The sequence below is a fragment of the Ictidomys tridecemlineatus genome, chromosome 10 (genome assembly GCF_052094955.1).
Source record: "Ictidomys tridecemlineatus isolate mIctTri1 chromosome 10, mIctTri1.hap1, whole genome shotgun sequence".
Taxonomy (NCBI): Eukaryota; Metazoa; Chordata; class Mammalia; order Rodentia; family Sciuridae; genus Ictidomys; species Ictidomys tridecemlineatus.
Window position 1 is genome coordinate 135,529,866 of NC_135486.1, and position 12,982 is coordinate 135,542,847.

A 12,982-nucleotide genomic window follows, 5' to 3' on the forward strand; every position below is an offset into this window, starting at 1 on the left:
ATTCTGATGCAGGTAGACCTTGGATCCCAAAATAAGAAACCCTGTTCTACCAAGACCAGTACCCACAGTGGGCCTTCAGGAAGAACCGAATCAATACATCAGTCTAATAACCTGGTGCTTAACATATACTGAGCCTCCTAACATAGGGTAGACCCAAAATGTCTGCACAAAATGCTGATAATTAAAAAAAAAAAAAATTAGGGAAGCAGCCCTTTTGCCCTTGAAGCTCACAAGCCTTGATAGACATTTAAACACCTGACTATGGGACAATGTAACATACTCATCAGGATACCAAATCTTTCCTGAGCAACTTCTAGATGCTTCTGAGCACTGGACATATATCAGTAAACAAGAGCTAAGCATCTCTGTAAAGATCTGGTCCTACAGGGACAGGAGTTAAGAGGCAAAATTTCAAAGCATACTGTGGTTTCTTGGACAGTGAGTGTTGTGGAGAAAAAACAAAGAAGGGAAGGAGGGGGAGTGTCATTTTCAATCTGTGCCAGTTTCAAAGAATCCCCATTGCTTTGTAATGTGGCCCTCCATGCTGGGTTCACGGCTATTAAGCTCCCCAGAAGAACAAAGGGACGTGAGGACAGAACGACTGACTCTGCTGGTGGGCTGGGGTAAGAGGGTGGGGGACAGGGGCAGTTTGCAGGCCCTGAATGAGATGAATGCCGAGCTGGAATGTTCCTCAGCTTCCCCCAGGGCTGCAGAGCATGGATGAGCTCTGATTGACATCACAAAACATTTCCAACAGGGACTGGACGCCTGTGTGTCTCTTACCTCTCCCAAAACGTTAAATTATGTCCAGCCAACGCTATAAGCCTATGCAATTATGTCAGCCTTTCTTGGGTTGTAATGTCAACAGCAAGTTTTGGGACACATTTTCCATAAAAAGTCCACATGATCAAAATTAAAAACATTAAAAATACCAGAAAACAAAGATTTTCAATATTCATATCCCCAACAATAGCTCTATTCATATTTTGCTATGTTTTTCCCCAGAGCCGTTGTTTAACATAACTAGGGCCACTACGCACCCATATAATTAGGTATCTTGCTCTTTTTATTGTTATGACACATGTGTATTTACTAAATATGTAATTTTTAAGTTGGAACATATGCATTGTTCTGCTTTAAAAAATCTACATGAACATCATTTTTATTGGCTACATAACATACCAGCCTACTACTGTACCACTCTTGATTTACCATTTCCCAGTTATTATGTATTTAGGTTCCTGAATTTTCATAATTACAAGTCATCCTGAAAATAACTTTACACAGAAAGATATTTCAAGTAGTTCCTCAAAACAGATTCCTAGAGCTAGGCAAGGTGGCACATGCCTGTAATCCCAGCTACTTGAAAGGCTAAGTAGGAGGATTGCAAATTTTAGGCCAGCCTCAGCAAAGTAGTGAGATCCTGTCTCAAAATTAAAATCAAAGCCAAGCCTGGTGGTGCATGCATGTATTCCCAGTGACTCAGAAGGCTGAGGCAGGAGGATTATTAATTCAAAGCTAGTCTCGGCAACTTAGTGAGGCCCTAAGCCACTTAGTAAGAACCTTGTCTCAAAATAAAAAATTAAAAGGGCTGGGATGTGGCTCAGTGTTTAAGCGTCCTGGGTTCAATCCCTGGTATCAATTTAAAAGAAAAAAAATTAAAATCAAAAGGGCTGGAGATACACAGGTCAGCAGTTGAACACTTGCCTAGCACGTATACAGTGCCAGGTCCTGGGTTCATCTCTAGTAGCTCAAAAAAAAAAAAAAAAAATAGAAGAAAAAAGTAAAAAATCCCTAGAAGGAGAATTATGCGAAAGTGAAATGTTTTAGACAACTGCAAAAGCTGGCCATCTCTTGCTACCTTTTCTTGACTGTAAGTGGTTTCAGGAGGGACATATTTACCTGCTGTCGGAATCGGAGGCGATCTCCTTTCTCCCTCCAAAGCGGATCTGGCACTGCATGGAAAAAGAAACTGCTGAGATCAGCTGTGGGCACAGGATGCTCCAAACATCACAAAACAGCCCACACAGAACTTCAAGGTCAGGAGCAGGACACGGGGCCATAAATTCCCAATGCCGCATCTGGAGGTCCCTATGCCCTGGTGACAGCACAGAGTTAAGAAGGTAAACATCTCTGCCACTTAAAGGAAGCCTCAGCACCCACTTGGGGAAGCCAACCTCATGGGAAAACACACTGACAGGAAACAGAGCACACGGCTCTCTGCAGACCTCAGGGATGCTGCCCCGGCTGCCTGCTGCCCACCAACCACACCAGGAGCTCTCAACAGGCGGCGAGTAAGACTCCCACAGACCTGAGGGACGGCTCCTCTTTGACAGAGCCCTAGTTGTTATGACTGACTGTAAAATGATGACTGTGTGGATCAAGCTTTGAACAAGTCATTGGGTTGTACTGAATGACAGTCTTTCCAGAGAGAGTACAAACAAAACCAAATTAGCTTTTTTTTTAATTATTGTAGTAAAATAAAGATAACATCAAACTTACCATTTTAAGTATAAAATTCAATTCACAATGTTGTACATGACCATCACCACTATCCACTACTCTCTTTTAAAGGTGAGAATCTCTGCTGTAGATAACAGACTTGAAAGATTCCTAAACTTCTGATCAAAAATACATATAATTTGCTAGATGCAGTGGTGCATGCCTGAAATCCCAGGAGGCTGAGGCAGAGGTATCTTAAGTGTGAGGACAACCTGGGGAACTTAGCAAGACATGGCAACTCGCTGCTCAGGCACCCTGTGGAGAAAAGTGAACCAGATCCGAGGGAGAAGAAGGATGCTGAGAGAGGGCAGATGAGCTGCCCCTGCACAAACAGCTACAAAGAGAGGAAGCTGGCATTCGACCCCAGCCACATCTGAGCCCCAGGCCATGTCCTTTCACCAATGCCCTTCTCAAAGGGACATCACTGAAGAACCAAGTCCTCCTGAGGGTTTGGAAACTGAAGACACAAGACCTCCTCCATCCCTAATTGGACCACCTTCCCTGTTCTACCATTTCCCAAGGGAAACTCTTCAGCATTCCCACACACAAGTAGTCTTTTATACAAAAGGCAAGAAGTGACTTCTACGGTCATTACCTGACACCCTTGCTCAGCCCAAACGCCAAGCATGTGTGTTCTTCTTACCTGTTTTACTGCATCCAGCAGTCTCTCCAGCAGAAACTGTCTTTTGTCATTGTTCTGTGATCCTAAAATGCAATGAGGTTTAATTAGTTCTGTTTGATATTGGCCTTCTAATAAATCCTCTGACATTACAGTGTGTGGCTGTCCCCAACTAGGATCAGTCCTTTGCTGATATTTAACAAAATCAATAGCAAGACAAGGTACCAGGAATCTACATTATTACAATGAAGTTGGGCCATTTGCCTGTTTCTGCACCACAAGTAAACAGTTAGCCTAATTAAAATAAAAAGGGCTGGAGATACATGTTCCCCAAATTTGAGGAACATGTCCACAATGGTCTAGCTAAGGGTTTCCAACCTTGCACTACAGACACTATAGAAGGTTTATCTGCATCGCTGGCCTCTACCCACCCACTAGATACCATCAGCACACACATAGCCCTGGGCTGTGACAATAAAAATGTCTCAAAATATTGCCATTATCTTCTGGGAAGAAAAACTGACTGCAGTTGACAACCCACATTCTAACATCAAAGATGAGTTTACTAGGTTGGGAGAACCTGCTTGCTGGCTGATCTCACCATTACCTCCAGCATCCTTTCCCCACATCACCTGCAGCAACCAACACTAAAACCCTAATAATTCCTCTTCTCAGCAGCAAGGCTGACCTTAAGAAGTCTGGCCAATGAGAAGTAATAAGAGGAGTACTGGGAAAGTTACACCTTTTTATACAGAGAACAGATATGCAGGGCATCATGCCTTCCTCCACTCACATGCCTTGCCTTAGTTGTAAACAAGTGGGGTGGAGCCATAGCAGTATCTTGCCATTATGAAGCCAAGTGCTTCAGGGAAAGGTCAAAAGAATTACAAAGGCACAAAACTGGATATTATTGCTAAACCAATACCAGAAATGATGTAACTCTCAGCAAATAAAAACCCTCATTTGTTCGAGCCACTACACATTGGGCTGTTACTTGCAGCCAAAAACATCCCCAAATGAAATATATGACATACACCAAACTTCTGTTTAAGAAGGTCTGAGGCACCAAAGTACCAGGTGGGTCACTGATACTCTAAAACCCAAGTTCCATAAGAAGCACAATGACTCCAATCAACAGAGACAAGGCTGCAGGTTATGATGCAGGCCCAGAGCACAGTCTTTCAAAGATGCTCCACACCACAAGTGTTGAATTGCTATCAAGCTGCTTCTGTCTTGGGCAACTCTATGTGGACTGCACCTGAGAGGAGCACTGTCTCAGAGATGGTCCCTGATTCCTGCACATCAAGTAAAGGCCAATCAGTTGATAACAACTGCCACCATGTGTTGGACACTCCCGCATGACAGGCACAAGCTGAGCACTCTGCATGCAGCGCCTCCTTTAACCTTCGAAATCCCCCTGGCAGCCGTGACACCACAGATGCACAGGGAAACAAGCTCAGAGGCATCAAACAATGATGTGCACTGATCAGTGGATCTACTTAGGATGCATTTAACTTTTAAATGTGTGGCAAGCAATGCTCTAAGCGGCAAGGACACAGGACTGTGCCACTTTCCCACGGAGCTAAAATCTACCAGCAAGTGATGTTAGAAAGCCAGGCCATAAAGAAAAACCAAACAGAGGGGTGAGATAGGAAGGAAGAGGGCCACTTAGGCAGTGCAGCCATAGGGGCCTCTTTACACAGACGGCATTTGAGCTGAGCCCTCTACAAAGAGGAGGAGCAGCCTTGGAAAAAAAACAGAAGGGCAAAAAATCCAGGCATAGCAAACAGCTGGGGGCCCTAGTCTTCCAGGACTAGAAGGAAGTCTGCCACGACTTGAGCAAAAAAGAAAGGAACCATCAGACAGGCAGGAAGGGGCCAGTCACAGGGCGTCCGTGGACAAGGGTAAAGGTTTAGATTTGCTCCAACTTGAACACTAATTGATGTGATCCTAACACAAGACTGCCCCTTTACAGCCTGTGTGAGGACCACCACACCAAGGCTCTTGCCTTATTCCAAGCCTGGAGAGGAAAACAGGAAGTTGATATTCCAGGACACACAGTAAAACAACCAATACATCAGATGCTACCACATTCTTTTTTTTTTTTTTTTTTTTGGTGGGAGGGTTACTGGGGATTGAACTCAGGTGCACTTGGCCACTGAGCCACATCCACAGCCCTATTTTGTATTTTACTTAGAGACAGAGTCTCACTGAGCTGCTTAATGTCTTACTGTTGCTGAGGCTGGCTTTGAATTTATGGTCCTCCCAAGCCGCGGGGATTACAGGTGTGCGCCACCACTGCCCAGTAAGAAGAGGGTATTAACAAGGAAAACATTCCCAACAGAAGAGAATGGCCATCGTCATTCAGGATGGGTACAGACCTACCTGCCCAAGACCCTCCAACACCTCCCTTGACACCTGTGTCTACCAATAAATCATGCTCCTACCAGGCACAGTAGTGCACACCCGTAATCCCAGCAGCTCAGGAGGCTGAGGCAAGAGAATTGCAAATTCAAAGCCAAACTAGCAACTTAGCAAGACCCTGACTCAAAATAAAAAAATAAAAAGGACTGGGGATGTGGCTCGGTGGTAAAGTGCCCCTGGGTTTAATCTCTAGTACAAAAATAAAATAAGATACACCCTGTCCCTTGCACTTCCCTCCTTTTTAACATCAGAATACAGAAGTTGGGCCTTCTGCTTTTCTTTTTCCAAGTACTAGACCCAACAACTACTTGCCCTTGGGCAATGCCAATGAGAAACTTGATAGAGTTTTGCTCCTGGAAATGCCTTTGCTATTTTTCACATTATAAAATTTATGTGAAAAATGCAATAAAAACAAATCAGAAAAAAATATACAAGGAAAATAATCTCCATCACCTCACTACTGACGTATTCTAACACAGTGCTTCTCAAACTAACATGCACATGCATCTCCAGGGCATCTTGTTAAAAGGCAGGTTCTAGGGCTGAGGTTGTGGCTTAGTGGAAGAGCACTCACCTAGCACTGGGTTCAATCATCAGCACCACATAAAAAATTAATAAATAAATAAAATAAAAATACTTTTTTAAAAAAAGGCACGTTTTGATTCAGAAGGTGAACAGTGGGGCCCGAGATTCTGCATTTCTCACAGGCTTCCAGGTGATGTTGGTTGGCTCCTGACCTACACTTGAACAGAAAGAATTTAGCACATATACCTCTTGATACACACAATAATCCTAGATATCTCCTAGGGTACTTTGCTGCCCTGCTTGTTCTAAGTGACATGTCAGCAGCCTCCTGGGCCTTACTTTGCAAAATCTCTCTTCATCATGGGGGTTGGGAGGCAGCCAATATTCTACAGAAAAGCAACCTGAGATTATACAGGTCTCAATCCAGAGGTTCACTTCCCCAGCTGTGATCTCTTCTGCAAGCAGGAAGCACTCAAATGAGACAATCCTGATCTTAGGACACCTGTGGCCATCTTAGCCCTGAAGAGGGGTTGTAAGAAGGGAGTCTCATAGGACACAGGGTGCACAGGTGACCTCGAGGACACTTATCAATGGTGAAGTGCCCAGAGAGGCCCCTGGCTATGAGGAATCTTGGGAGGAGCGCTGAGTGGGAAGTCATAAGACATGAGTACTCATCCAAGCCAAGCTCCATGGTATTCATGTGACAGGGACAATCACTTCCCTTCCCTGGGTACTGGTTTCTGCATAAGATCATGCCCTCCTAGTCAGCTCTACAGTCTGCAAACCCAGTGACCCTGTGAAGACAGGAAGATAGAGAAATCAATGTCCTCTTTCTTACCTTACCCCAGTGACAGGCAGAGAATGCACCCCCATACATGCCCAGGCCAGAAGAATCCTCCAGCTTTAAGCACTACAGCCACCCAAAAGGAGCAGCGAGCTGATGCCCACTACTGAGCCCCGGCTACGGTAAGTCGGTAAAGGACTGGCTTATTCAACCCTTAACAGAAGGTACAGGGGCTCCATTCAACAGAGAGCACCAAGGCCCAGACAGGAAATGACCCAGAGCTAGACCACGGGAAATGTCAAAGAGGGACTCAACTCCAAGTCCACTGGCTCATGGCAGTGCCACCTGCTAAATCCTGCTCACCCCTGTTACAAACCTGCCGCTACAGCCCACTGCTAGTTCTGAAGGCATTTCTCGGTGATACTTGAGTGACCAAACCCCAGCCCTCTTGCTCCTTCTCCAGGGGCAGCCCCAGCCAACACCATCAACCAGGAAGCCAGAGGAGGATTTTTTCCCATTTCTTGTTAGATCACTACCAAAATGAGAATGGAAAATGGAAAGGAGCTCAGGGAATCCCTCTCAGCCCCACACACCTGTCAGAACTGCAGTCATCCTGCCACTCTCTAACACAGGTACCACACGCCCTCGTGAAATCCTATCACCTGGTGTGTATGTAGGTGCCACCTACTGTCTCTCTTTTTTGGGGCCCAGGTGGGGGGGGCAGTACCAGGGATTGAACTCAGGGGCACTCGACCACTGATCCACACCCCAACCCTATTTTGTATTTTATTTAGAGACAGGGTCTCACTGAGTTGCTTAGTGCCTCACTTTTGCTGAGGCTGGCTTTGAACTTGTGATCCTCCTGCCTCAGCCTCCTGAGACACTGGGATTACAGGCATGCGCCACCACATCTGGCTTGTTGTCTTTGATGTTTAGAGTCCTTAGGATGTAATGTTTAATTTCATGTGTAAATCCATTAGAGTCCTAAATTAATTTTTTCCACAAGGCTCTGGTCTTCTGCCTGGAGTCTCCTTTCAAGTTAAGGGGCTACCTGGGAAGAAAGAGTGGAAGAACAAGATAGGCCTATCCCTAACTACTCACCTGTCTGCCTTAAGCGCTTCATCAGAGACCACCTCCTAGACCACTGAGTGAGTGAATGCACAGGGCACACCCAGACCAGGGCCTAGTATATACGGAGTACTTTATACTTGTCCGATTTCACTGTTTTTGTTGCTGGCAGCTTACACACCAGAGGCATCAAGACTTCTGGCTCCAAGAAGTCCTTTCAACACCAAAGTACAGGCAAAGCTATCTAATCCGTACTCCTGGGTCTAGTGTCCTACAGGATGAAAAGGTAAACCAGGATCCCCTGGGGAGGAAAAATGAGCAAAATGCAAGCATGTGCTTGCCATGTTCCTACTGTACTCCTGGCCAACAACTTTGGAGGCCCAGGGGAGAGTAGGTCACCTGATCGAGGCCACATACATATTTAAACAGTGGTATTTTCTCTGCCTCTCATTGCAGTGGAGACACTTCTCTCGTCTGAGGCTAACTGTGAAATCCTTGCTATAACCAAAGCCGGAATGAGAGGAAAGAAAAGAAGGCCATGTTCTTTGGATGCACACCAAGAATTCTGCCCCAAATCACACAGCAATGCAAGAGCCAAGATGAAGTTAGGGCCCTGGTCCCCCTGACTCAGACCAGTGTTCCTGTCACCACACCACACTGCCACCCTGCTGGGGGAGGAGGGGAGGTTCACTGAGCAACTCAAGCTCAAGCTGTGCCTCCCAAACTGAGAAGAGTAAGACATTAAGTCCACACACACACAGCTAGACGTCACCAGGACCTGGGGGACAGGGGAGAAGTTAGGGTTTCCTCTGGCTGATGAAAAGGTGATGATCCCACAAAGCTACAAATGTACTAAATGCCACTTAGCTGCTCATTTTTAAACAATTCACCTCTGTGTGAATTCCACCTCAAGGAAGAGAGGACTGTAACAGGTAGATGCTGGCCAAGAGGACATTCCAAGGCAAAGGAACAACTGCAGGAGAGTCCCCCAAGGGCAGAAGGAGATGACTCCAGGGAACACCCAGTCCTAACTGACACACAGTAGAAAACCTTCACTTCTTTTGTGCACTTCTGAATGCCCAGAGGGGAGTGTCTGACATAGAAGTCCCTAACATCTGGATCAGTATGGAAATATTTTGGATTATCACAGCTGCAAGGGTGCCACTGGCATCCAGTGGATAGAGGGCCAGGGTGTGCTGAATACCTGCAGTGCCCAGAATGGTCTCCACGACCAAGCACCATCTAGTCCAAAACATCCACAGTGCTGCAGCTGAGAAATCCTAAGTTTAACTGCCCCATTTTATAGGTGGCAAAATTGAGACTCCAAAAAGCTAAGTAACTTACACTTCCACTTGTGCTCTGAGTCCCACCTCCTCTCGCCTGCTCAAGACCATGCTCCAGCATCATCAATTATTCCTCCCCACCTATCTGATTCCTTCAGCACTCCAGGATGTCATAGTATCCCCAGATTTAATTTTTAAAACCAGGCCTTGCTCCCACAGCCCCTCCAGCTACAACCACATTTCTCCAGGCCCTGGGACGGCCACCCCACCCCCCAACCCCCGCCTGCTGTTCCCAGATGGCCCTTAGGCTTTGATCTCCTTCACGTGCACTGATTATCTACACAGTGGCCAGAACATCTGGAAGCACAGAATAATACATTATAAACAACTTATTGATATTACAGGATACACAAAATGATACTGTGTGATCCATTCAATATGCCCTACAAAACCCCAGCAAGCAGCATTTCCACGGAGCCCTGCCCATGCCCGTGCATCTGCAGTGGGTTGTCTCAGACGATTTGTGCTTCTGGTGTTCACTGGAAAAACCTGCACCTTTAACAAGTGGGGGTCGGCGAACAGTTTCTATAAAGATCCAGACAGTCAATATTTTAGGCTTTGTGTGCTACAGGGTTGCTTTCACGACTCCTCACCCCCACCCCTGTGGTGTGATGGCAGCCTTAGATGAGGTGTTAATGAGCAGGCTTGGGGCTGAATTTAACTAACAGACCACTACCCTACCAGAACGAATGACAAATGGCGAGAGAGAGGGGCTTGATAATGAAAATAATAGTGTCTGATTCCAGAAGTCACAGCGGACCCCCAGCACCACGTCAGAGACCCCCCAGCAGGCTGTGGCCAGCCCACACCATCATCACGTTCCCATCTTCCTTTCCCTTTTACCAAGACCCCTGCACAGACCTGAGCAGAGGACAGGCACGTCCCCCGCCTGCCCGCTGCTGGAACGCACACACCTACACCTGCAGGCATCAGGTAGGAATTAATAGCAGCTGTTGCTGCTGCTGTTGCTGTTGCTGCTATTAATTCCTGCCCACCTCCAAAGCACACCACCATTCCAAATTTTTTTAAAAAAAGGAGAGAAAACAGAAGTTAAAGACAAGAAGAGCAGAGGAACTGCCAATAGATGCAGGGGCATGTACGTGACCCTGCAAGGCAGAGAATGGAAATGAAAGAGGTGCCGGGAGGGCAGAAGGCAGGGTGAGATAGAGACTGCAGCTGGGCAGAGGCCTCTTAGGTGGCAGTTGCTGCTCAGTTCCAGGTGACAAGAGCACCTTGCAGCAGTATCAGCAACGGCCCCATCTCCTGGTTTTCCAAGAGGCTGGAAAACCAGATTTTCATGTCAACTGTTGGTACCTAATTATACTCTTTTTAGAACTGTGTTCCAGCCAGATCTTCATGAACCAAACATAACTTGCCGTTCTGCGATACACAGTTCACCTTCACGACTACCTGTAAGGCAGAGCTGGCAGCCCTGCTATGGAAGATGAAGAAACTGATGCTTGGAACCATGGATCATTTAGCCAAAGAAGAGACCAGAGGTGACAGAGCCAACACTTTATCCCCATCCATGCCTTCCAACCTCTAGAGCAGACCAACCCCTTGGGCACCTCAACTTTAGAAGACTCCTTCTGTGAAATATCACCAAAGAAAACCAATCTCCTAGTGATTGGTTCAAATGGTACCTTCTCTAAGAAACCTTCCTGCCACCTCATGGACACAATAAACTGTTCTGCTTCCCTGGCCCTCCAGTCAAGCCACATCCCTGACAAATTCTCTATTATGGAAAGGATTGTGAGTAATCACAGCTGCCCTAGGTGAGAGTCTATTGTGGGCTGAAAGGGAGCATAACTGAACCTCCACTCACAGAAAACTCAACAACTCTTTTTGGGGGGGTTCAGTCATGCTCCCTTTCTCCCAAAACAGACCACTGAGCCACATCTCCAGCCCTATTTTGTATTTCATTTAGAGACAGGGTCTCACTGAGTTGCTTAGTGCCTTGCCATTGCTGAGGCTGGCTTTGAACTCGTGATCCTCCTGCCTCAGAATAAAGACTCTAGTGGGTTCTCTAGGTGAGTGCTTTAAAAGGGGAGGGCCAGACCAACCCAGGACACAGTATCTGTCCCAAACATACCAGCAGTGGAATAGGCAGTAGTCTGCTCAAACATTAGCTCATACACAGATGAATGGGTGACCATTCTTCCTCCCAGGACTGTGGGGTAAAGCAGCGCTGCTGAGGGAGGACAAAAGGTCAGATCGTCCACCATCACACAGTGGAAAGAGGCAGGCTCTGCCTTGAGACAGATGGGCTCCTGATGTCTAAGATCAAAGACCAAGCCAACAGCAATTCACAAATGAGCAAAAGAATAGGGCCATCAATTTTCTCTAGAGCAGGGATGGGCAAACATTTTCTGAAAAGAGCAAAACAGTAAATATTTTTGGCTTTGCCAGCCATCAGACCTCTGTTACAGTTACTCAATGCTGCTATTGTAGTATGAAAGCATCTATAGACAATAGGAAACGAATGAGTATGGCTGGGTGCCAATAAAACTTTATTTACAAATTAGGCCGCTGGCCCAGCATCCTAATCTCTGCTGTAGGAAAAACACTAAAATGGCAGTGTTCAAATATTTTGAAGAGAAAGTGTACCTTCCCTCATGGTTGCAGAAAGGCTAAGTATACACTTACTAATAACCACCATGCAACAAAATTTTATAATTATATAATTAAAAGAAACATTTAAAAGGAAAACTCCCTGTGTGCTAAACTATAGAAAATCAGATGCACCCACTGACAGTGATATACTGACACTGCGAGTTTTGAAAAACGATGTGCAGTACACACCAAAAGCTAAAAATATACATATGTGTATATATATGTGTGTCTGTATATACATATGTGTGTATGTGTGTATGTATGTGTGTGTGTGTGTGTGTGTGTGTGTGTGTGTGTATATATATATATATATATATATATATATATATATATATATATATATATATATATATATGTAATACCCTTTGACACCTTGAACACTAAAGGGGAGGAACGGGGGAAATGAGAAAAAAAATAAATAACTACTTCACCAGTCCCTCCGTCTTCCAGGTGCTAAATAAAGCACTACACATTTGCTTCGATTTCCATTTTTTAAAGGGAGAGTTAAGAGTCAGAGAAGTTCCAACCTTTGCCCAAGTTAAATAGAGAGTTAAATCCAGGACATCTGCATCCAGAGCTTTTCCCACCACAGCATAATGACTGCTTGAACACAGCAAAAGGGGCACAAAGATTTTTAATGCAGTGTCCTAGAAGAGGGATCAGTAAACTACAGGCCATGTGCCAAATCCAGCTGTTGCCTGTCTTTCTAAATAAAGTTTTATTGGAACACAGTCATAATCTTTCATGTCTGTATTGCCTGCGATTCCTTTCATGCTACAACAGCAGGATGAGTACTTGGGGTGGAGGCCAGATGGCCCAGGAGGCAGAAAATATTTACTATCTGGCCCTTCACTGAAAACATTTGCCATTCCTGTCCCACAACATCATAAATGGAATTTGCTTTCTTTTGCTACAATACAGAAAGCCTACCTAACCACTATACATTAATTTCACCAAATGTTATACTGCCTTTTAAAATATTGTGTAGAGAAGGAACATGGATAAATGCTATGAAATGGAAACACTAATTCAAATGGAAACTCAATGCAATTATGTAGAATACATACATAAGCTTTAAACAAAGAAATGTAATACCTAAATATT

General features: G+C 45.3%; 1 protein-coding gene across 4 annotated transcripts in view; it reads right to left on the reverse strand.

The window, feature by feature from the left end:
• Snx29 (sorting nexin 29) overlaps positions 1-12,982 on the reverse strand; it is a 375,232-nt gene that overhangs the window by 354,995 nt on the left and 7,255 nt on the right. For 3 of the 4 annotated variants that reach the window (XM_078024349.1, XM_078024350.1, XM_078024352.1), the window contains exons 2-3: positions 3,146-3,207; positions 1,903-1,955 (exon numbers count right to left, since the gene is read on the reverse strand). In XM_078024349.1, coding sequence (XP_077880475.1) covers positions 1,903-1,955; positions 3,146-3,207 — 115 coding nt within the window. Of the gene's footprint in view, positions 1-1,902; positions 1,956-3,145; positions 3,214-12,982 lie in introns of those variants that run through there. The other variant, XM_078024351.1, reaches the window with a different exon arrangement.